The sequence below is a fragment of the Sinohyriopsis cumingii genome, chromosome 6 (assembly GCF_028554795.1).
Source record: "Sinohyriopsis cumingii isolate HCF-2022 chromosome 6, ASM2855479v2, whole genome shotgun sequence".
NCBI lineage: Eukaryota > Metazoa > Mollusca > Bivalvia > Unionida > Unionidae > Sinohyriopsis > Sinohyriopsis cumingii.
The window spans coordinates 155594492-155621042 of NC_142966.1; the positions used below are offsets into that span (position 1 = coordinate 155594492).

A 26551-nucleotide genomic window follows, 5' to 3' on the forward strand; every position below is an offset into this window, starting at 1 on the left:
GAGGGGTATCATTTTGGGACCTCTTGTGTAGCATCCTTGGAAATCAATTATAGAAACATTGCAATTACAGTGATATTATGAAGATTTTATTCTAACATTTGGACATATGTGGATGAGGCATATAGGGTTACCCTTTTCAATCCATTCCAGTGTCTGTCCATCCCACTTTGGTTATGATTTGCATACAGTGTTATCCTTTTTAATCCATTCCATTGTCTGTCCATCCCACTTTGGTTATGATTTGCATACAGTGTTATCCTTTTTAATCCATTCCATTGTCTGTCCATCCCACTTTGGTTATGATTTGCATACAGTGTTATCCTTTTTAATCCATTCCATTCTGTCCATCCCACTTTGGTTATGATTTGCATATAGGCCAGGATTTCTTACATTTTATCCGCAGCAGCATGCAGTTTTGTATACGTGACTGCATTGTTAAGAGTGCAAAATCATTCCACCACAAATTAGGCCAGTTTAACATATATTTGATGCTACTATGAAATTTGTCACGCTTTGGGTTTATTAGGGTTCTAATGTTTGTGGTTGGCAAAATTGTGAAACTTTGTGTGGGGATGAATGTTGCTGAATGAGAATTTGATATCAAAATATTATCACTGCAACCTGTACCATTTATACTCTCTGATAAGTTGAGACCAACTGCTAATAACATAGACCCTGATCTGCTGTTGCATAATCACTAGTAGATCAGGGTCTGTATTATTAGTTCTTCTGATTACTCCTTACAATTTGCATAGACCCAGATCTGATGTCACATTACATGCAAGATCTGTGTCTGTGCAGTTTGCAGTTCACCGTGACTTTTAAGTGAGTATCCAAACCATCTTGTGCTGTCTTGTCTTAGGTTATCAAGTTTTATGACTAAGGTAGTTTGGCAGGGATTCATATATTTCAAAAGTGAGTGGCAAGGGATTCCTTTATGTTCTTTTGGTTCATTGACTAGGCTACATTTTGCATGAAAAAAAATATTGACAAATTGAGATTAATTTTGTTAAATTCCAAAAAATTACATGTTACTAAAACTTGTAATATATGATACTCATAGTACTTGACATTTATCCGTTTTTGTGCTGAATATGAATATGAAGCAGATTATAGTTCATCATTTGTTAGGTGACAGCTGTTAGACCATGTTTTTTTAATGTATACATGTTTTTTTTATAAAACTTAACCAAAAACGTTTGCTACAGTTACAACAATGAGAGGAAGAGATAACAGCGTGGAGGCACATGCAGAATGGTTCACTGTTCTTGACCAGATGTCAGACCTGTTCAGTGAAGCTGTGAGTACTGATGGATGCTTTTCAGAAACATTCTTTATTTTCTTGGTGTGGTAGCATATAATAAAGACCTGTTGACTTGCACATTGTTAATAGGGTACAGTTTGCCATAAAGACCTGTTGACTTACACATTGTTAATAGGGTACAGTTTGCCATAAAGACCTGTTGACTTACACATTGTTAATAGGGTACAGTTTGCCATAAAGACCTGTTGACTTGCACATTTTAAATAGGGTACAGTTTGCCATAAAGACCTGTTGACTTACACATTTTAAATAGGGTACAGTTTGCCATAAAGACCTGTTGACTTGCACATTTTAAATAGCGTACAGTTTGCCATAAAGACCTGTTGACTTGCACATTTTAAATAGGGTACAGTTTGCCATAAAGACCTGTTGACTTGCACATTTTAAATAGCTTACAGTTTGCCATAAAGACCTGTTGACTTGCACATTTTAAATAGGGTACAGTTTGCCATAAAGACCTGTTGACTTGCACATTTTAAATAGCGTACAGTTTGCCATAAAGACCTGTTGACTTGCACAATTTAAATAGGGTACAGTTTGCCTTAAAGAAGTATATTTCAGTACTGTGATACATGGCTGTGTAATGTGTATTTTAATTTCAATATTAGTTATAGCAGTTGCCTTAATTGCCAAGGACAGTCAGATATTTCAGATGGATATTAATTTGAATTCAAAACAACAAATTTGTTCATAAAAAAATTTCAAAGTTTATCCTGTTGTCCACATAGTAACAGTGCAAAGTCATTACTGAGCACTAGTTTAATGTATTTTCAGGATGGTATTCTTGACAAAGATGGCTCAGTGTCTTAAGGAAAGAACTTTAAGAATACATAAGCAATAAATTAATGAATTATTAACTTAAAAAAGAAACATACCATTAAATCTTCAGAAGGAAGGAATTTAGTAAATGAAACACAAATAGATTAGGAGAGAAAAGTAAATGAGGCAGAATCCATAATGTTAAATTCCGTAGTACAGGCCCTTTTGTGCTGGGCCAGATAATCAAGCATAAATGTGTTGTGGGTCTGCTGACAATTTGGAAATCTTTGGAGCCATCCTAGCTTTCAGCGATAACTACTGATATAAGCATTTAATTAACATGTATTTTACCTTACATAAACTTTTTTCTATTGAAGTAAGCCCATGGTAGTTGTAATAACCAACTTTGGTTAATATTAAAGTCACAGATCCAGAACAAATAAGACTGATATAGATCAAGTTTTCAATAAGATGAGCAGCAAGGTTTTATTTTGTTTCTTTTCAAAAGACAATCTAACTTGCACGCTTCACCACTCAAGGCTTCCTCTTGAATTCATGGTTGCAAAGTCAAAAGTAATGTTTGCTGTATTGATTCTTCATAACAGTTAAAATATCTTCAAAATATCTGAATACCATGATGCAAGATATTTCACAATATTCTATCCACCCTTCCCACCCCCTTTATTTTAATGCTTTTGTATTTTTTATGGAACACAATACTTTTGCTGGCTTTTTTTCCAATTGTAGTTCAAAGATGGGGTTGTGGGATAAAGAAGTGGGATTAACTAAGCTGTGTCATTTTTTCAGTAGATGTGGCAATTAACAGTTCTCCACATTGCTTGTCTAACTTTGTAGGTAGTATGCATACAGTATGAAGAAACAAAATTGATTTCAGGATTTAAAAAAATCAGGTTAGAGTCACATTGACTCAAATGAAGATATTGGTTTCCACATACATTTATTTTTTAATTTAGTTCTTGACCTGGTACTTTGACCAAACTTGATGAATGACTTACATTGTTAATGAAGAAGAAACCTAATTAGTTTTGGGTCAAAAGGTGAGAGATTCAGAAGAAAAATGGTTTCAACATAATAGCTTTAGTTTTAGACCATATGCCTTTATAGACTTAGTGGATGGCCTTCACTTTGGTTAAAAAGACTTTGCTAAAATGAAGGTCAAAATGTCAAAGGTCGGTGTCATAATCAAAAAATAAAAATATAAAATAAATTTATTTCCATTCAGTAAGTTTAGTTGTATACCCTGTCCCTTAACCAAGCTTGATTGATGGCTTGTTCTTGGAGCATTAACCAGTCCATTTGATTGTGTGGTCAGTAGATGATAAAATATCAAAGTAACTGATACAAAGGAAATATTTTCTGTAAATAAATTTAATTATACATTACAATATGTTACCATACTTTTAGGATTGCTTGTTGATATGGGAAAGAAATGTTAAAATTATTGTAACCCAATAGCTTATAGGTCCATTTCAAGATGACCTAATGGTTTCTTATTGCTGTTCAATGCTGTTGTTTGTTACTACTTACATTAGGAACCATCAAACACAGGGCAGGGGGCATAATGTACTGTATTAAGAACCACTATCAAACACAGGACAGGTGGCATAATGTACTGTTCATGATGCTCTTGTAATTTGCTGCTCTTGATTGGAACCTCCAGCAATGAAAAAAGTAATTGAGAATATTATTACAAAAACATTGTCTTAATTCCATATTTTTAAAACTGAATACTATATTAACAATTTTTATTTTGTAGTTTGAAAATAATATTGTGCTTTGATGTCATTACCTGAAGCTCAGTGTTTAAATTCTTTTCTAATTGTACTCTTCAGATTGCCTATATCAAGAAGCATAAATTAATAGGTGTAGGATTAGAGGGTGTTGAAATTGGAAGAAATGGAAAACTACTTTGGTTGCAGGTAAGTGATTTATTAAGGTTCCAAACATGGTCGTATGACAAGTATAACCTAATATATCATGATATATCCATATATACATGTCATTATAAACAAGTTGCAGTTTATATTAAACAATTTGGCATGGAAAGCTTTGAACCTAAATGGACAGAATAGGAGAAGTGAAATTAAGATCTTGCTTCTTTTGTACTTTTGATGCATCATAGTAAATAAAAAAGCCAGGAATGATGTTTTAAGTGATATGGCTAAATAGCATAAATTTGTAGAGTTATCCTTAGTCATTAACAAGTAAATCTCGACAGTGTTTAAAATACCTAAACTCAGATCAAAGTCATATTTGTCTGTTTGTCATAATGCTTATCTCAGAAGGCATATAATGTGGCATTCATGGTAATTTTGTTTCTTTTATTTTGTTTGGAAATGAAATCCCTGTAAGTGGCTTTGAAGCATGTTAAGTGTTTTTCAAAAGCCACTTCTCTATTGTGTAATTACTTTTAAGTACCAAGATAAGCAGTCATTTGTAGACAAGGTTGTAGTTTTTTTTTGGTTTACTATAAAAATATAATTGTTTTCCCATTTCATGTCAGATTGGCACTCCAGATCATGTTTTTCTCTTTGATGTTCTAACTCTCGGAAAAGACTGCTTTGAAAAGGGCCTGAGAGACATCTTAGAGAATGGAAACATCTTGAAGGTATATTTATATGTATCTTTGTTGCAGGAGAATTGGATGGGTCCATTTTCTGATTGAATTTTCATGTCAGCATCTTGAAATGTAGCTAAATTAATGAATTTGTTTTGTGCTTTAAAGATTTGAATGTAATTCATATTGACATGATGCACACCTTTCAATCGATATATGGTGGAAAAAAAACCTTGGTCTTTGTACATATAATCTGCCATGGTCATCTTGAGTTCTGTATGAATCCATTTTTGATACAACAAAGAAATCAAAGGGAGGCAACTACTATATGGATGAAAATAGCTAGATAGGAAATTGGATCACTCCTTCATTGACTCCTTCTGGAAGAATCCATTTTTGATACAACAATGAAATCAAAGGGAGGCAACTACTATATGGATGAAAATAGCCAGATAGGAAATTTGATTACTTCTTCATTGACTCCTTCCACAGGTCATGGTGGCATAGAAAAATTTTGATATAAACATACCACCCTGTTTTAGCATGTATTTAATGAGATGTATTATGCTCTGTATCAATTTGAATGGTGTTAAACTACTAAATGCACGATTCAAATTAGTTACTTTAGCCATATTTAGGAATGCTAACCTGAAAATTCATTGTGCTAAAGACGTGGATATCATTCATGATGCTTGGTGGAATGAAGAATAGTGGTACAAGTGGAAACTTCTCTACTTTACAAGCTTTATTACCACAAATAGCTACATTTCTAATATGGCTCTTAAAGGAGAAGAACTTTGCTTCCATGATGGAAGCATTATGATAATGAAGGGAGGATTTAGGCCAGAATAAATGCCACTCAGACCTTTTTGTAAACTTGGATTTTTCTTGACCAAGGATTGCTTTTGGGGGTTTAACACCATTTTACAGAACATAAAAGGATACATATTTCGATAAGACCCACATTGGTCAAGCTGAAACTCAAACTAGCATGGACAGAAGTGCAATGTATGTAATCTGTAAAGGTCAGTACCTTAGACCACTCTCTCACCTTGGGTTCCTTGTGTGAATGGAATCTTCTGTGGGTTCCGATATGGTTGAATAAGACATTCTTTCAAACCACTGTCTTGAGCTTCCATTAATCATCATTCATAAAAGCTCTGCTTCCTAGTCGCTCTTGCTTCAGCAGCAGATTTTGTGAGATACTTGCTTAGTTGGTCAAGCAGGACTATCTGTAATTCCACCAGTTTGATTAACCTTTGCTCTGGGGAATCAGTCCTGTGTCTTGAAACTACTCTTGTTTGGACTTTTATTATCCCAAGATCTTCCACAGGACTCCATCGGGGCTTTGTAGGGTCTTTTTTGGACTCTTATTATCCCAAGATCTTCTACAGGACTCCATTGGGGCTTTGAAGGGTCTTCTTTGGACTCTTATTATCCCAAGATCTTCTACAGGACTCCATTGGGGCTTTGAAGGGGTACAAATAATGAACTGTGCTGATTGGATGAGGAAGATCTTATTTGTTCTTATCACTCAGAGATGGAAAGGATGATATTTCTGCTTAGTGCCATTCTTGATATGATGACCTGTCCACTCAGCTTACGAGGAACTAGCCAGAGACCACATGAATTCATATGCAAATCAGAACACAAGGTTATGGGGCTCACCACTAGCATAATGTTTGGGTGCAACTGCTTCTTAACTAAAATCATCCAAACTGTGGGATGATGATTGGAGAGGACCTTCTGTAGCTTTTACCTCTGAGATCTTTCATCCCAAAGGGTTCAGTTTGACCTGATGGGACACAATAAGATACAATCCTTGGTTCCTCAGCAGCTTCATAACAAAACATGAGTTACTCTACTTATGCTGGATTTACAGGAATGGGAATATTTGTGTGTTCAATTTGTGATCATACCTAAATAATGTGATTAACCCTAGCCCATATATAGTGCAACTCAGAGCATATATTTTAAAAAGTCAGAGACAGGGTCAGCTGTGGAGTGAGAAGATGTAACTCCCATATTTGATTGTTTTCCTAAAGTGTTAGGATTGGGTAATGTATTTGAAGAAGAAACTGATTTTTAGAGTAAAATAGGTTTCTTATATAAAGTTTATGTAATCATAATATTGGCACACCATCCCAAGTACTCCACTCAGTTACATCCTGGGAAAATTGTGCACTTCCACTCCAGTAGTAACTGAGAATTGATCAGATTTTATAATTGTCCTTCCATCCAAGGGGAGACCACTGTAATCTAACTTACACCTTGCAAGCAGATACTCTTTTAGCACTTATGTTGCTAGAACAAGCTAATTGATATAACAAACATCTTGACCATCTTTTCGAGGGCTGGATTTGGGAGATAATGGATGTACTTCTGATGTGTTGTGATAAGTGTATATGGAAGAAAAATATTGTAGTCTATAAATTGGTTTCTGTATGCAATTTGTTATCAATAAGTATATTGTGTGCTTGACAATAGAGATATATAATTTTCCAGACAAAATATTTGGAAAATTTATAATTTTCATTAGTACATAATTTATCCAGACAAAAGATATATGTAATTTTTTCCTATGTCCAGATTTCTTGGTCACTGAGGTTGCTTTTTTTGCTTCTCGAAGAATCATTATATATTAAAGTTTTGATGATGTCATAGTGCAATAACACATACCTAGTTGAAGTGTTAGAAAATGGACTTTGGATTTGCTAGTTAAAATCAGATAACTGTTTATTACACTTGTTTTTAGCACATATTCTGATTCAGGTGACAGTTAAAAATAAGTCTGTAAACAGAAAAGATGTTACGCTTTCCATCAGCATTAACCCAAACTACAAAGCTAAGAACTTTTTTTGATTAAAAAGTTCCTAAGATAAACATTAACTGTTCATATAAAATGGGATTTTTATATTATTGGTTGATCTGTATGTAAGTTTGGCCTTTTAGTAATATGAAGGGGCTGTAATTAACATGATAAAAGTAGAATTTTAATCACACAGAAAATGTTTTATATTTTCAGGTGTTACATAACTGCAGATTTCCATCAGATCTTCTTTTTCATCAATATGGCATCAAACTGGTCAACATTTTTGACACACAAGTAAGTATTTGTTTGTCTAGTCCTTTAAGTTTAATGATTAGCTGGTGTTTTCACATGCATGTGGTCATGGTTTAACAATACAGTAACAATTTCACCAACTTATCTTAAAATAAGCGGACTGTCATGACTTAGTGTTTGGCTTGCTAACTTATAGCCAAAAGGGTGTCAGTTGAGACTGTCATGACTTAGTGTTTAGCTTGCTAACTTATAGCCAAAAGGGTGTCAGTTGAGACTGTCATGACTTAGTGTTTAGCTTGCTAACTTACAACCAAAAGGGTGTCAGTTGAGACTGTCATGACTTAGTGTTTAGCTTGCTAACTTACAACCAAAAGGGTGTCAGTTGAGACTGTCATGACTTAGTGTTTAGCTTGCTAACTTATAGCCAAAAGGGTGTCAGTTGAGACTGTCATGACTTAGTGTTTAACTTGCTAACTTATAGCCAAAAGGGTGTCAGTTGAGACTGTCATGACTTAGTGTTTAACTTGCTAACTTATAGCCAAAAGGGTGTCAGTTGAGACTGTCATGACTTAGTGTTTAGCTTGCTAACTTATAGCCAAAAGGGTGTCAGGTTATATTATGGCTAAACCAGCTAGGGTTGGTCACAGTCATGTGTCCATTGACAATGTACATTACTTCAGTTGCCTAGGCATGATGTAAACTTTCTTGTTGATGTACCATTACACACCAAACTAAACCAAATGTGAAAAAAATCCGGACTCTGGACATAAGATTGTTCAAGGTTTGACTTCAGTTTTATCCGATTAAATTGATTAATTTCAGATTTAATTTTATGTCCATATTCAGTTTTTGTTGGTAAGGCTCAGACTTGGAAACAATTTGGTCAGGAACAGTTTACACAAAATGAGCAGATTTTGTACTTGCCTAACTGGAACAACACTGATAACAGTTTGTAAAGAACAGTATATGGAAATAATATTTGTGTCCTTTTTATACAGTTTCTGTATGAGCAGTCCTAATATTTAAGCTTTCTTTGTTTAGCTATGTAATTGCTTTCATTGACAACCAATGATAAGATCTGTTTCTTTTGAATTTATAATACATATGCCAAAAATTGACAACTGATGAAGATAAATGGAACTTGGTGATTTTTAAATTGTATTTTTAATTAAAAATCTAGAAAATGCTTTCACAACACTTTATATACATGTATTAGCCTTGTGATTTAGTCCTTGTCATCATATGCTATTAAATGAGGTGAAAGTGGCAAGTGGTTTTAAAATGCATGACTATTATAATCAAGATAGATTTGAGTCATGCTGCATCACATGGGTGGAGTTTTTCCAGGTGTCCACAGTGTGAAGCAATTGAGAGTGCACGCCTGTTATAAATGGAATCCCAGTCCATCTTGAGTTAATGCCCATGCAGATTCTGGTACCCATTTACATTTGTATTGACTGGAGCAAAGAGGGTTAAGTGTCTTGTTCAAGGGCAAAGCCACCTTTAGATCCTGAGTTGGCAGTACCTACCTCTGTGTTACGTTACTTATTACATTATTATATATAAAGCATAACATGTATATCGTTACTGCTACTACTACTGTGGCCTAGTGGTTAGAGCGTCTGCCTCGGATGCGGGAGGTCGTGGGTTCTATCCCTGGCCGAGTCATACCAAAGACTTAAAAAATGGTACTAACAGCTGCCTCGCTTGGCAGTCAGCATTAAGAGGTTAGTGTTAGGACTGGTCGGCCTGGTGTCAGGATAATGTGACTTGGTGGGACATCATACTACATGTCTGCAGCATGATGCCCCAGTGCTAGACATCACAATAATAAACTGCCACACTGCAGACATCACAGCGATATGACTGAAAAATTGTTAAAGCTACATTAAAAATCCAAATGACACACACACACTACTACTACTACTACTAATAATAATAATGGTAATTATTATTATTATTATTATTTTCAGGTAGCAGATGTTTTTGTGTACAGAACAAGAAAGAGCAGCTGGCCACGGCATGTCCAGGGATTGCCAGCTTGTCTGATGCACCACCTCAACCTCCAGTGTCAGGATGTTCACTTTATGACTGTCAGGGAAAACTCTCGGAAAGTAAGTTATATCCACCCCATGTTAACTTCTTAAAATGCCAAAAGTTTATAGTAATACTGTTTTATTTTTTAAATGTTTACTATATGAAGTTTTTAACAGATATAGTACATGATAAAGGTAGCTTCAGGTGGTTTTTGAGGTTAGAAAGACATGAGAAAAAGAATGAAAATAATGATTTAGGATGAATGGGCACTTAATTATCTTCTTGAACATGTGATCAGGCTCAGCACAGTAGAAGTTTAAATTAATGCAGTCCAAAATGATGGCTGTGTGATCATGTAAAACTCGCATGTTTACATCTTTCTGGATCATATGCTCTATATAATAAAGACAAGATAGTCAGTCACCATCTTGTCTGACATTTCTTACTTGAGCAAAGTTTTACTCATCTTTTATGTGATGTATTCTGAAAGGATATTTAGTTGTCTTCATTCATCCCATACATCATATGCTTTTTGTTTGGTTCTGTTAAACCTGACACATAGTGAAACTGGAAAGGCGTACATTGCCAGCATAAATTCTTGATGCATCAAACAGAAGTTTACAGACTGGTTAAACCAGGGTGAACAATACATGCTAACCATGACACTTTTGGCGTAATCATTATGCTTTTTTTCACTAAATTACACCTTTACGTGTAAATGTATTCGGATTATGCGTTTTCGGTATATTCCCTCCCCCCAAAAATTAATTTGCTTTCTCATTTATATTAACATCCCATTAATCTTTCAGACCATATTCTAGAAAAGATGGCTTCTACATTACTATGACATACAAGTATGCTTGTCTGTAGGCTTGCATGCACTTTCCTAACAGTATTATGTTCTATTTATAACATCTGCCCTATTTCCAAGAAACATGCTTGTTTCTACTTTCAAACTTTTGACTTCGGTTTCTATTTATAGCAGCTGTATGGCTTAGTTAGGAGAGAACAGACTGGTTTTCTAATTTATAATCTTTGCTTGCAGATTCTTTGTTTTAATTTGTATCTGGTACAGAAACAGTCTGTGGGTATTTGGCATTAAAAGTCAGATTTATTTTAGTCAATGCATGTGTTAGAGAAAAAATGATTTTCAAATAATTTCACAGATGGATTAGAAAAAGACAAAAAACCGATTCAATGATGAATACATGAATTACACAATACAGCGTTCCATTCTAGGGCAGCTTCATGCCCATTGCAGGCTGTTTGGAAGTTTAATATTGGTCATGGTGGTAAAACAGAGAAACCTTGAATTAGCTCATTTTACTAAGGTAACTTCTTTTTTACAGCAGAAATAAATTGTGGACATAAATTTTATAAATGCAGAGGCTACCCCTAGCAGTAGAAGACTACGTTGGTCCTTTTTCAGATGGATGTTTCTTGATAACAAAATTGCAGAAAATATGTATGTGCAAGAACAAAATCCTCTAATATTGTTTGGTGTTTAGCTGAAGTAATTCACTTAAAATTGCAGAAGCCATACAAATTTGGCCATTTAGTATTGCAGCAGACTGGAGCAGTGATTATGATGACAAAATGATATTAAAAGACCAGAGGGGTAAATCATTTAGTATCTATGATCATTGAATTTTATTATGTTATATGTGGATTACTCCTTTTTGCTTGGATTGCTCTTTTTGTCCACTTTGATTACACTTTTTCCTCGCCAGGGGTTGGCATGTATGGGGTGAGCACTGATTGGAATATGGGTTGGCATGTATGGGGTGAGCACTGATTGGTATGTATGGGGTGAGTACTGATTGGCATGTATGGGGTGAGCACTGACTGGAACAGGGGATGGCATGTATGGGGAGAGCACTGATTGGCATGTATTGGGTGAGCACTGATTTGGAATCCCTGGCTCTCATTAGTAGTCAGAATCATGTACACCAGTTGTAGCAAGTTATTAATATCAGTTGTAGTGAGTTACTATTTTGATGTTCACATCCATAGCCTGTGTAGAAAAACACTGCAAAACCACTTTTAAATCATAACAGGCCAAAATGGAGGCAAACCTCACAGGTTCAGTGACACAGAGCTTTTCTCTTGTTTTCTGAGAGATCTAGGAACATTAACTAACATGAGGTGCATCAAATGGAGATCACCCATTCCTCTGTTTCTCTTATCAAGGAATTCACTAGTGTCTACCATCCAGGAATTTAGTTTTGCCCTTTGTATCTCTACAGGGTGACTACATTCATTTGCTAATATTTCTTAAACCCATTGGGCTGTTTAATGACTGAATCCTCATTTTACAATCACGTCGATAATAATTTTTAATAATGTGCTTTTTCTAATGAAGTTGTTTGTTCTGTTTAAATAACATTTTTTTTCTCTCAAAATATCCAACATATGAAAGATCGTTCCAACTGGTTTGAACAACCATCACTTGTATGCGAAAAATCTGTGTATTATGTCACTGCTTTTTGTTTTCTTGATGAGTCTGGTTCCCATAGTGGTATTTAATAGTATCTTGCCAAATCAGTAGTCCACAATTTGGGAACTAGACTAACTGTTGAAACACCACCAAACAAGATTCCTGTTTTTTAAAAACACGCGACATTTATTTCGTGACACATCTACGTCGAAACTCAATTTTGTATTGTTCATTTAGTACATTGTTAATGCCATGATTTCATTGGAAGTAATAATGAAATTTCTTGTCATCCCTGAGGATATCTCTAAATGCCAGTTCAAGAATTCTCTGAAACTCCCTTGCCCACAATGGTACGTATCTGTGAAATCAAGCTCTTTATTTTACAAAGTATTCTTTTTGCTTTGCTGCCTTGTTATCTTTGATCAGTTATGAAAGAGTCGGTTAATTTAAGGTAGTTTCTGTTACATACACAATAACGTTTATTACAGTGTTCAATCAAATGAAGTGAGTTCACCTGACATACGACCGAGGCCGCTAGATTTTAAGTTAGTCTGATTTTTGTGCCTTTTAACTTTTCTTTTATTCCACCTCTTTTTTTTTAATTCAAAAGACATAATTAACGTGATAATATAAAGGAGGCCAGCTTTTAATTCAGTGCAACAATACAACAAATACTTCCGCAAGTCATTTATCAAACACGGTCGGCATTTAATTAGGTTCTCAGAGAAACGCTTGCAGACATAGCTGTTACGGTAGATTGATGCATTTTGCGTTTAATTACAAGAGGACACATTGCACTTATGACGATAACACTTAAAAGGAACTAAAAGATAGAACTAGAACCCAAATTAAATTGATAAAAATATTATTTAATTTGTATTTATTTATTAAACAGCCTCCACTCTGCGTGACATTTTCATTGATCGAAATTTTCTTACATATCGTTAATTGCGGTGTGCTAGGAATGTCGTTTGGAAAGAAAATGTAAAAAATTGTATGAGTTATTTTTAAATTTGATATTTCAGTGTTGATTAAAATTTCCAGGTTCTATCTACAATTTTCAACGAAAAAACGAGCGATACATCAAAGTTTCCGTTACCAATTTTGATCGCGATTTTCTTCAAGTTCAACAAATAGGGTTAAGTCTTGTTGGTATTTTTGGGTTTAAAAAATGGGATCCTCACCTGACACCATGTCATAAGCGGGTCCACGAGTTATCAGGGCGCGAGTTGTCGAGGGAATGGTGTAGTAATAATTTTTGGCCATCCAAAACTTGCAGTAAATTTGGTAGTCTGCTTGACCATTGTGTCAGTAGCAGAGAATGGCTATGGTTGTTACCTCAACAGTATACAGAAAAGTCTGAAAACTTTACAATTTGCCTAGAAATGCTGTATTGTAAATAATAAGTGAACACTCATCCAACATTCTTTAATTGAGGGCTGTACCATTTAAACTTACAAGGTGCTCAGGGAAAGTATTTTAAAAAAAATATATTCCAGGGTCCTCTAACGATATGATGAGTTTATATGAAAATGATACAAAATTCCAGTTGTGTATATGGTTGACTATGCCACATTAAAAGTGCCTTCCATGGGTCCCAAGTATATGTTGCTAAAATAGCACAAGAGTTACAATTTGAATTATTAAAATCAAATCTATTTCATCTCTTAAGAGAAATGAGTAAAAATTCAAATTTTACAGAAATAAGATGAAGTAATTTCATCAATTTAGTTTTAAAATGTCCTTCAGTTTTGCATCACTTTTATAGTGATTAACAAATCATTTAAGAGTTTTAGCATTTAAAAACTTAATTAAAGAAAAACTACCAAACGTTTCGTTACAAAATGTTTTTACACAGTCTAGGCCAGTTTAAATTCTTTATATCACTTTATCACCTTGTGATCTTGGAGAAAATAACTGATATTGTCCGCAATTTTCGTAATTTTTTATTAAGTGTAAATTCTCCTTAAAAGCCATTTTGTATGTCCACTCAGAGTTTTGTGGTGAAGATAGTCTGATTTGATAAAAAATAGTTGAACAACAAAAACATAAAACACGTAAAACTGAGAGAATTATATAGTTCATTTTGCCATCTTGTGTTTCACAATTTGAGATGTACAAAGCTGTGGCAGAACTTTCGAGCAACTGTAACAGTGTTGATAAATTTAAATTTAAATGCCATTTACCAAATTGTTGTCTTGTCCAATATGTTGCTTCTTGTCAGTCATGCTATACTTTGTGTGTCTTCTAGATGTGGTTAAATGAGGATTCCAGTTGACAAAGTGTCTTGTACCTACCATTTCTGGAATATGCCAGATCACTAATGTATACCTATCAGATCAGTGTGTCACATGAAAAACGATTATTTTACTCCCAAACCCTCCAACATGGGCATGTTTATAAAAACACTATTTCCAGTATATATTAAAGAAAAAGACAGAGAGAGAACTTTCTTGAGATCTTAATATCTACCTGTAACCAATAAACATTAAACAATCATGATTTGCATTGCTTTTTGCCTAATGCTCATCAGATACTATCACTCCTGGGCAGTTTATACATTTAATTGTCATACAGCTGATTGAATGGTAAAGGCAGGCAGAGGTAAACAGTAACACTTCAGATTACTTAATTGACTAACAGTAGATACGGTCATTTTTTATTTCTTGTTCCTGTTAAAACTTCCGTGGGAGGGATCATTAAGCAATTATGCATTGGTAAATTATATAGGTGGATCAACCTGTTACCTGTTGAAGAAACAAAATTTATTACACTTAAAATATATACCGATGGATCAAAAACAAACAACCCACCAAGAACAGCAGCAGCAGTAGTCGTCCCAGAATTCAATATACAAACGGGATCCAGATTACCTGACTATTGCTCCATTTACACCACTGAATTCTGGGCTATACTTGAATCACTACAATGGATCAAAGACAACCAAATACCTAAAGCAGTCATTATAAGTGATTCCCTAAGCGTTATCAAATCGATCCAAAATCGCAATACACACTCTAGGGAATAATTCCTCGACAGAGCATGCCAATTAATCGACGATATCACCACAGCACATCAATTAGTCGAGCTCATGTGGATACCATCGCACATTGGAATCTCTGGCAATGAAACAGCAGACAAAGTTGCAAAAACCAAACTAGGAGATCAAAACTCTATCAAGCTTAACTATAGCTCTACAGAAGCAATAACCTTCGCACAAACATATATAGACCAAACATGGCAAGATTTTTGGAACTCCTCCACAAAAGGTAAAAATCACCATGAAACCCAAAAAAACGTAGATAGGAACATACAGCTACCTAAGGGTACCTATTTAGAACAGAAAACCATAAACAGGATAATAACTGGAAAAACCAAAATAGCAAGCAGTTTTGGAAGGTTTATAGGACCCAAACCAGCAACCATTAACTGCTTTAACTGCTACACCACCGAAGATCTACACCACATATTCAATATATGCCCAAAATATCAACCCGCTCGGAAAATATTTATCAGAAACCAAAAAGAGATTGGATCACCACCACACACATACCCAGAGTTACTTTTGGACTTTAATAAAAATAAACAATCAGCATATAAAAATATAAATCAATTCATAGACTCAGCAGGACTTAGGAACAAAACATAATTACAAAAGACCCAGTAACTAGCTAAATAAATTTAGAAGCCACCACATAAAAACCCATAACATATCATTCAATTTTATAAAAGTATTAATAAATAATTCACTTACGAAGCACCTATAAAAAACTAAGGAAACCACAAAATTGGATGTCCTAGATGTCCTTAACAAACCGAGTAATCAGCTAGGATTCCGGTCCTAGATGTCCTTAACGAACCGTGTAATCGGCTAGGACTCCAGTCTCTTGCTAAATAAAGTATAAATAACATTCAATCTCTAAAAACATTAATTAATAAATAACTTAAAGAAGTAATATCTAAAAACTTATAAATAACGTAACGTAGGAAACACCCCCTAAACACCTCGACTAGTAATACCATAATAACCTTGAAAATCTCTCTTCATACATGATTTCTACTAAGAACCTCTATAAACCGCATAGAACATCCCCCCTCCTTTTAGAACATTTTGAAGAAGAAAAAAGAAAAAAATCGAAAAAAAAAAATCAACAAAAAAAATCGCAAGAAACACCAGGCAAATGCAACAAGAAACCAGCGATGTAAAGCAAGCAGGCCCGTTCCCGAGCTCTCCTTCCCACTAATGACAGCCAACCATTCAACTGTAGGGACCTTTATGGACCCACAGATTGAGGCCAAACTATCAGGGTTCCTTGAATCCATAAAAGCCTGGGGGAGGTGGCACCATCACCTTCACCAGGAACAACTAGCAGACTGCAGTGCAGTCAGAAAAAAGTGGCACATGCACAATTACGTGCACATCACTATAATTAAACTCAACAACAACAACAATTATACTTCAATGACTTGGATTCAACATTATAAACTAGTTCATGATCAGCTGTAATGTTTCATTGAATTAGGATTATGTTTCATAGATAAAATTTGATTACTTTGTAGTTGGAATTGTAAATCTAGGATCAGTGTGGAAGTAGGACTCATTTTTTTTATGGCGAATGTTGATACAGAGCTGCAATTCGGGGAAGGATGAGCCATCAGCGAAGCATACAAAGCCCAGCAAAACTAAAGTTAGAGCTCCTGGTTGATTGTCTTTGACTTTGTGAAGCAAGGCAGCAAGATGCATCATTCTATATTTATAATATAATACAAATACCATATTGACTTTAGTCTTTCTGGAGTATACAACATCTGTCAACATAGCAGCACCACCCAGCATTGGAACACTTACAGAATAAACATTTTCATTGCTCAGAAAAATTCTGGGAAGTTTGAGCAACAGTACCATTCAGTCTCTAATGTGTACAGGATTAAACAGAAATGACACTTGCATTACCTTCAAACTCTGCAGTTGTTATGTATATTTCATTTGTATTGTGTGCTTGACCTTTGTCCTTAATTTAGGTTAGAGGTTTGGCCTATCTGGCTATTCTATTTTTATCATGTTGTTTACTGGTAATTGAGTTTAAGGTCTAGCCTTGGTTACAAACTTAGAATGTTCTGGAAGCCTGACCATGCTTACAAGTAAGTCAAGTTTTCCACAAAATACTGTTGCAGAATAGGTCAAGTGAAAGGTTTTAAGAATGAGGTAAACAAAGGTATTCATTCCTCCTTTAAGTTCAGTCTTTGGAATTTACTTTTGTGTTCATACATAATTTGAGGTGAATCATTTAATTAAACTATTTAATGGAAATAAAAAGCACACATTGACTTTTTTTTGGGACTAAAACACTTTTTTGGTATTGTGAATTCCTTTAAAAACATTCAGGATTATATCCTTGTGATAGATCAAGGTTATTGATACATCAGCACATTCAGTATTGGAATTCATTTGGAACACTCTATACTTTTGGACTTGTGATAGAACGTTTAGGATTATTTGGGATTTAATGGCTAAATTTCTCTTCAATTTCACTTTGTAACATAGTGAAATAAATTATTTGTTAATGTTACTAACATATTAGTTTTGCTTCTTTCTGTTACTTAGCTTAAGGCCATACAGTTATAGCACAATGAACTGTTCAAAGAAGGAAACTTATGTTTTTTTCGTAATTTGATCTCTTTGTGGTTGTGGTTATGTGATTGTGTGTGTCTATGTGTGCGTGCATGCAATAATGATATATAATGATGCTAAGTCTACACGTTATTTTTGTTAGGGAGTGTTTGGAATGCTTGAAAGAAAACATATTTTCTTCTCTTTTAATAAAGTTTGAACTTAGTCATTTGTATAGGCTTATATGAATAGATACCTTATTCTCTACAGTATAATGTATTTTGGTAACCCCAACTTGGGACCATAAAACAGAGTTTTGGAGTCTTCTGAAACTGTCTGGAATGTTGACAGGTATGTAAGTTACTGTGAACAAATATTTTCAGATGCTGTATCTGTAGATAACATACTTCTAATAAAGTTTTACAAGTATGGACATTGATAGTGTATACTGTTAGACCTGGGTATGGACACTGATAGTCTACTCTTAGACCTGGGTATGGACACTGATAGTCTACTCTTAGACCTGGGTATGGACACTGATAGTCTACTCTTAGACCTGGGTATGGACACTGATAGTCTACTCTTAGACCTGGGTATGGACACTGATAGTCTACTCTTAGACCTGGGTATGGACACTGATAGTCTACTCTTAGACCTGGGTATGGACACTGATAGTGTATGCTGTTAAATCTGGAAATCTTGTAACATAATTTTTCTGTTCTGAAAATGGGTGACTGGAATATTTCCAGACATTTATGGATGGGATGGGAGGCATTGCTGATACTGGGAGCATTGTTCTCCCGTGCTGGAGGTTCACATGTATGCTTCTTCAAGTAAGCTATGGCTTTTCTTTGTTATTGATAGGATGATGAAGAGGTTTGGTCAAGGCGTCCCGCTCCACCGCAGCTGTTAGAGGCAGCAGCAAAAAATGTCATGTACCTGTTGGAGCTACGGAATATTCTTTTGGAGAAAATGCTGGAAGAATTCGTTGCAGGTGTGGACATCTATCTATCACAGGTCAGAGATGCCTCCACAGAGGATGCCAAAAAATATCAGGTGAAATAAAATTTAACTAAACATAAACTAATAAAATTGAAAATTTTCTTTGTGTTCCTCAGGGTTTCCACGCTACTGGGAAATCGTGAAAAAGTCAGGAGAAATGAAAAATTTTTGAAGAAAAAATATTAAATGAAAGTCGTATTATGGTTGTAATAAAAAGACAAGAATGAAATAGCACAAAATTCTCTATATTTATTCCGAGACCAACTTCAGAGTTTTGTTGTATCATGTGACTACCATGTTGACATGTGCTCTTTCTGTTCTGTTCTGTTGTGGGGTTTAACGCCATTTTTCAGCACGATAGGCTATACATGGCGGCCAGTATTAATGGTGGAGGAAGAACCCAGAAAACCCCGGAAAGAACCACCGACCCACGAGAAGCTACTGGCAAGCTTTCTCACATACCCACATTGGCTGAATCTTAGACTCGAACCACCGCAGACAGAGGTGAGATGGCAGTGATCCGTAACGAAGAGCGCTTTAGACCACTCGGCCACTCGGGGCCCCTGTGCTCTTTCTCATGTAGTGAGCATACGAAGCAAGGAACCAGACTACTCTGCTTAATGAATCAGACTGGCCAAGTTTATTGTAGTTGTTATTGAAATAAATATGATGAGAATTATGTTCTTTCTGGTTTTTACAAGAGGTATCAGACTTTCATTTAATATATTTTAAATTTTGTACAACAACATTAAAAAGGAGTTTGTTGTTGATATCATGTGACTATTGGACTTCCGATGTCGTTGTTTGAGATTTGTGAAGTAATGTGACTATTAACGCAAATTGCGAGTACTAGGTCAGGTTTCATCAGTGTTGAGTTTTGTCTAGTCTGTCAGCAGATTAAAGACATAACTATTATAATACTTGCCATTTTTGAGAAAATAAATAATTTTCCTATATATTTCATGCAGGTATAAGTCAATATAACCTAGTTTAAATTTGCTAGGCCTGCTGGTAAGCTATCTTATGATGGTGGCAGATTCCAAATTTTTTATATGTAATTGCTCTGAACTCACACTCCATCCAAAATGTCCAAATGTGAAAAATGTGGTTGGAATATTTGGCGGAAACCTGAATTAGAAAAATTTTGAATCTTAGCTGAACTTTGGTGTGAAACTATTGCAGTGACATGTAGCTTGAAGCACTGGTTTCAGATCTTACATGAAATGCAGGAGAATCAGGAAATTGTTGTCCCTTTTATTATATATTAAGAAACAATAAGAGCCCATGTATTAGTACTGGTTTGGGGACTGGTTTATTGAACTACAAGACAGGTTGATTTTAACAGAAAATTTAGTCCTTGTTTATACAACAATATATAACTTTGAAGGTCTTTTGTCAAAATTTAAATCAACCCTTTTAAGGAGTTTTGGTTGGTTGAAAAGTCTTGTTTGAGATTTTATTGGCACAGATAATTTCAGGTTTAAACTTTTTTGTAACAAGATTAGATTCTAAAACTTTGCATTTATTGGGGTTTTTTCATGCTGTGATAGGAAATGTTTACTTTGTATAACATGCACACATATTTCTCTGGAATTCTTTGGAATTAAAGGTTTGAAAGGAAACAAAATAATTTATGCTCATTATGTTGTTCCCATGTAGCAACTTAATGCAGGTCAGCAAAGTAAAGTGAGAATTTGTATTCTGTACATCGAAATGGCTTTAAATGCCAATTTATGGAAATATATTTAAATTTGTTTCATTTGATTCATTTTGTGGTTTTGTACATGATCATCTTTTCTGACATATATGTTTTGGAGAGTCTTGAAAGAGAAACATCTTCAGATCTGGAAAATGCATATTTTATAATCCAAAATGTTCTTTAATTCCATTCAGTAATAGTCATGTTAACCTTGAAAAAATTAATTTCATCCTGGAAAAAGCCTGGAAATTTATATTCAGAAAAGCGTGGGAGCCATGATTACTGCATATTTCACCAAAATTTTAATTCACAAACCTTGATTAATCTGTATATTCATTCTTTGTTTGCAGGGAATGGCTCATCTTCTCCCTGTAGCTTTTCAAGACATCAAGCAATTCATGGTTACCTATCGTGGGCAGGTTAAAAGAGTTTCAGATGATAATGGATTCAGTGAAAACTATACAGGTGTCACAAATCCTAATATTGTCTTTTCCAGGCATTCATTTTGGCATACAGGTATTATACATTGACTTGATTGTTTAACAAACTTGAGAAGTTCATTATATCTTCACTTGTAACAGGATCATTTACTTTAAATATATGTATATACTTATGTAGAGGCAAAGAGTTGCATTGGTTTTAGGTGCATTTGTGTAATTCTTGGAGAATCTTGCAATGAAAATGTGAGTGCCAGATATTGTAATAGACTTTTAGCTCACTTGGCCATAAGGGCAAGCAAGCTCATGATATGGTCATACAGCCATTGTGCATCTAATGTTGTCTGACATCTGTGACTGTGTCATGAATCAATCAAAAATTGCCATTTTCAACTTCTCAAAATCCATTGCAGGGATGGTCATGGCTTATAAAAAAGTCTTTGCCAAATAAATCACCAACTGCAATATTTTGTCACCAGTTTTCAAAAAATGTCGCCAGAACAAGTAGTGAATATTTTACCACGTCTGTTAATGTAATAGGCAATGAAAATTGAAAAAGATGGGATAAATATTACTTTATTTACAACAAGCAATACAGTCATAATAATACTAAATAAAAACCTTAAATGACTTCTTAAAAAAGCTGAATAGAATTTGACCAAATATGGAAAGCATTATGGCATGAAGTATTTGAAAGTTTTAGGGAATGATGATTCACCATCAAATATGGCTGCTGTTACGAAAAATTCAAAAACCTTAAAACTGTGCTTTCTTAAAAGCTTCTTACAGGATTTGAATAAGTTTCATAAAACACATACTGGCAAACTGGCAGAGGATTTCAAATTTGTACATATGATGTCAATCGATCATCAATTTTGGCTGCCATTAGTTGAAAAAGAAAAACCTTTTCATTATTAGTATTTTAAATATGTTGATTTTACATAGTGACCATTCTTCCTTATCCCAATATTAGTAACTTCTGATTTGGCATATTTCGATGGTCCTTTTTTGTGTGTGTATGGTGGAGGGCATAAGTTGAAAATCATGGTTTGCAGAATGCGCCTATTATCAGAGCTATCCAGGGATAATCCATTTCCATCTTGTATTCTCTAAAATGACAAAAATTGATATAGTTTTACAAATCTGCCATTGTGAGCAGCCTGAATTGTTGAATTAAAATTTGTGAGACCCACAAACAATGCAAATAACTTTTAAGTTTTGGCTAATTATAGCATCTTTTTTTCATGCACCATCAATCTTTCAAAATAACTATTTTTTGTATGTATAACTTTTTTCTTAGTTAAAATTTAGTAACGTTTTTGTCAAAATTTGAGTACAAAATTGGGTACTTATGTTGCATGTTGCCTCTTTTTGTACAGCTGAAAAATTATTAATGAAAAGTGTGATAAAAACATGCTATACTGGTAAAAGTTCAGAGGTTCATAATCTCATGCTGGCCGCAGCAATGGTGCTAATAGTAGTTTGTAATTTTATTTTGTAGGATTCAAGGTGGGTAAAGGCCGAGGTGTTTTAGCAAGAGATTCACGGGAAGATTTTCCCATTCCTGGAAACAAAATTTCACCATATGATGCAGGAAAATTGGATACTAAGACAGGATCTCTAATAAATTTGACTCTAGAAAAGAATCAGACAGTAAATTCAACTCCAAAAATGGCTTTTATAGGTCCTAGTTCTGAGAAAGATGAGTTAGGCAATTCAGATCCAAAGTCTACATTTACACCCCCTGCACCAATTGTGTCCTCAGATGATGAGGGGAAATCAGGAACTTCTTACAGTGGCAGTGGTGAAAAATTAATTGAAGGACTTTCAGGAACCAGTCTGATTCGAGCCATTATGCAACAGCAAAAGTCTGACCTTCCCCCAATGCCAAGTATTGGTAAACGCTTGGAGGATTATAACCTAATGCCAGCTGGTGCCAAGCTGCCAAAGACAACAAAAAAGTCTGATAAAAAACAATTAGAAAATAATTCAAAGAAAGAGCATTTTGAACGAAACCAAGGTGAAACAGAAGGAATAAGCAAAACAGGTATACAAAATTTACATTCAAGGAGAAAAGAAACTAATGAGGGATTCTGGAATTCATCGGATGACAAAAACATATATTTAGCATCAAAAAATCACAGGGACTCCTGTGTTTCACAAGGATTATCAGATGACCAGAAAGTTCCAGATCCAGCTGTCGTTGATAAATGGTCAAATCACTTGACTTCATTTGCTCTCTTCAACCAAAGACAACATGGTATAAGTAATAATATTTCCGACATGAAATGGAACATACCTCAAAACAGTACTTCTGTGGTGTCTCATCTTGAAGGTCAGATTGGTTCCAATTTGGTGCCAAAAGTACAAAAGATGAATTATGAGGATCCTGAACAGAGATTTAATGTGGAAAAGACTAGTGATAGCCAATTTTGTAAAGAAAGCTTTTCACAGAAATTTCAACATCAGACATCACCAAACATCTTCCCATCACAGCATTCCACAACCTCAACTGAAAGTTATTCTCAAGATCAGAAATTGAGGAGAGTTAACTCAGATATCAGGCCCATGAGTGCACGCTTTAAACAATTGGAGGAGTTAATTCGCTCACAGAAACACATCTGCAGTTAGATAATATTATGCGTTGTTGATCATTGTTAGCACTGCTGGTCGTAGACCAAAAGAATTTACAGGATGGTCTGTTGTCCATTGTCCATCCTTTTGCACAAGTTTGTTATTTCTGCTTCTCCTAAACTACTTGAAGGATTGCCCTGTAACTTTGCACAAATATTCATCTTATGGGCAAGGTGATCCTGAATGAAAATGGTGCTACTTGGACATCCAGTAGGGACACCATATTGGTCATTTTGAAAATCTTATCACTGTTCCTCCAGAAAGGATGATAATTAGCATGGGTTCCTACTAAAAGCCTTCTTATGATGCCTAGTTGATCCTAAATGAAAATATTGCTGATCTGATGCCCAATAAGGCCACTACATCAGCCTTCTTGAAAATTGTTACTGTTACTCCTGCTGAATGGATGGTCATATCAGCATGGGTTTTTACTAAAAGACTTCTTATGATGTCTAGAAATGTTGTTGATCTGACAAGCATGCCATGTTAAAAATCCTAACACAACTCTGCTTGGATGGAAAATCATATTGGCATAAGGTTTTCACCAGAAGTCGTCATGTGATGTATAGATGATATTAAATGAAGATGTTGCTGAACTGACATTCAATATGGCCACTGCAGGAGTCATTTGAAAAAATCTTGTTGTCGTTAATCCTCCTGAATGGAAAGTCATAGCCTAAAAATTATCTCTACTCCTCACCAAATGGATGGCTATATGAACATCACCAGTAGACTTATTATGATCTCTAGTTGGTCCAATGAAAATTGTGCCAGTTGTGTATCCAATGTGGCTGCAGTGACAACTGTCTTGAAAATCTTATCACTCCTACCTCTGACCATTGTGTCCAGTATGTCTGCCATGATGACTGTCTTAGAAATCTTGTTGTCACTGCTCTCCCACAATGTGGTTTTTCACCCCCCCAAAAACTTGTGATGATGTCTGCTTCATCCTAAATGAAAATGGTATGAAGCTGACATTCAATATGTGTACCAGTAGCTGCTGATTTGAAAATCTTTTTATCATCAAATAATACCAGAGATGGTTTTAACACTTCCTGGAAATTCTTTGCAGCCATGGGATTTCCATCCATTTGAGGGACTGGTGTTTCACCCAAAACATGAAAGAAAAAAGGAAAGCACTAAATATGACCGACAATTGGAATATTGTTAAAACTGTTTTTAGACTGTACTTTTTTATTGTATGAAAGCATCTAAAAAGGAAGTCTTCTATATTAGTTCGTTTAGATTTTTCTTATCCTGATGCCAACAGTTGCAAATGGGTTTTAGTTTAATATTGTCTGACAACTTCATTTGTTTGTTTTATTTTTAGTCAATGGCTTCATGATTAAGGTCACTGTTGCTGAATATTTTTTTTTTGTGTGTGTGCATTTTTGTTTTCCATTAATCCCAATTTTTATGAATTGATTGTTTTTTGTGTTTTTGGTTGGATGTAAATGATCACATGATACTAATCTGGAATTTTTTACACATCAATAAATTCTGTGGATTACTTTAGGTTCCCAGTTTCCAGGTCATTTGATGTGAAGTTTTATCTTTATCAATACCTTATACCTTAATAATAACAAGCCACCACCCACCCATAACTGTGATTTCTGATCAAAATTTGCAAGCTTCAGATTAAAATCGACCATTAAAAGTTAGAACTTTGTAACACTCACCTATTTTGCCGAAGAAGGCATATGGCAGGTTTTAGAAAGCCAGTTCTTTGGAAATTATTGCCTGTCACCCCGATGACATGTTCCAGCAGCTGTTATTAAAGGTCAGGGTCATATGTCAAGCAAGGATGTCACTAACAATGGACATGATTTTTCTTTTGAAAGATCGAAATGTATAGAAAGTAACAATAATGAATGCTTTAACAACACTTGCCATATGCAAGCATAATTCTAGAAAACAAAATGAATAGCTGGTTTAAACAGCATCGACCATTCTTTTATATATTAAAATACTGATCATAGCTATATACTGCTGGCATGACATGAGGTGACACTCTACCCAATATTACTGTATAAAGAATCAACAACTCTTGGCTTGAAAAGATTGGGCAATGTATTTTGTTGCACTTAAGAGACTAATGAAAGAAAACTTTGATCTACATAAAAGTGAATGTTGATGAAATCTGCTAATTTGATGACAGAAGGGAAGTAATTTGCAAATATAAGAATTAAATGATCATGTGCAAGTTTTACCTAATCACTCACAAAGTAAATGAAGTCCTAATTAAATGGTTATGGTTGGGTATTTATTGCTGTGTAAATTTTACCTCAATGACTCACAAAGTAAATAAAGTCCTAATTAAGTGGTTATGGTTGGGTATTTATCGCTGTATAAATTTTACCTCAATGACTCACAAAGTAAATAAAGTCCTTTGAACTTTAGTAAAATAAATAAATCATTTAATCTTATATTGATAACTTAAATTGTAGATGAGAGAACTAACCAAAATTTGATACTTTTGTTTCATTTAGCCCCATGAAGAAACCTCTTGTTAAGGTGAGCTGATTCAGTGTCAAGGCCATTAATGCTGAAAATAGATTTTTATGCATTTCAGTACCAGATGTTAACTTAAATCCTATATGACTGAATTCAGTGATGGGGAAGAAAAATGAATGCTGTTATTTTTAGAATAGCATCCTTTTAATGTATATTCAGAATTTTCAAACATTTACACTTTCCTAGGCTGTACACAGTTGATAAGAATTTGAATTAAATAAAGACATGCTATCAATAATTGTTTGATTTTATCTTATGTTCTTTCTGACAGTCTCTTTGTCTTTTACATTTATGTAGATTGTTATTTCATGATGGAGTTGATTGAATGGCATGTTCCTCAAAATGACAGTACATACACATGTATCTTTTCTTGGTATATTTAGTCCCTTAAGTGAGACTGGATTTTAGCTAATGTGTTAACCTCATTAACTAAAAGATTATTATTATTATTATTA

The 26551-nt window shown here is 34.6% G+C and overlaps 1 protein-coding gene across 1 annotated transcript in view; it reads left to right on the forward strand.

The window, feature by feature from the left end:
- Nucleotides 1–26334, forward strand: part of LOC149798328 (uncharacterized) — a 46506-nt gene extending 20172 nt beyond the window's left edge. Inside the window, exons 5-12 of the mRNA XM_089960864.1 lie at nt 1209–1300; nt 3937–4023; nt 4608–4712; nt 7687–7767; nt 9699–9839; nt 18675–18866; nt 20862–21027; nt 22450–26334. Of these exons, the coding sequence (XP_089816990.1) occupies nt 1209–1300; nt 3937–4023; nt 4608–4712; nt 7687–7767; nt 9699–9839; nt 18675–18866; nt 20862–21027; nt 22450–23579 (1994 nt within the window). The 3' untranslated portion in view covers nt 23580–26334. The remainder of the gene's footprint in view (nt 1–1208; nt 1301–3936; nt 4024–4607; nt 4713–7686; nt 7768–9698; nt 9840–18674; nt 18867–20861; nt 21028–22449) is intronic.
- The last annotated feature ends 217 nt before the right edge of the window (nt 26335–26551 follow it).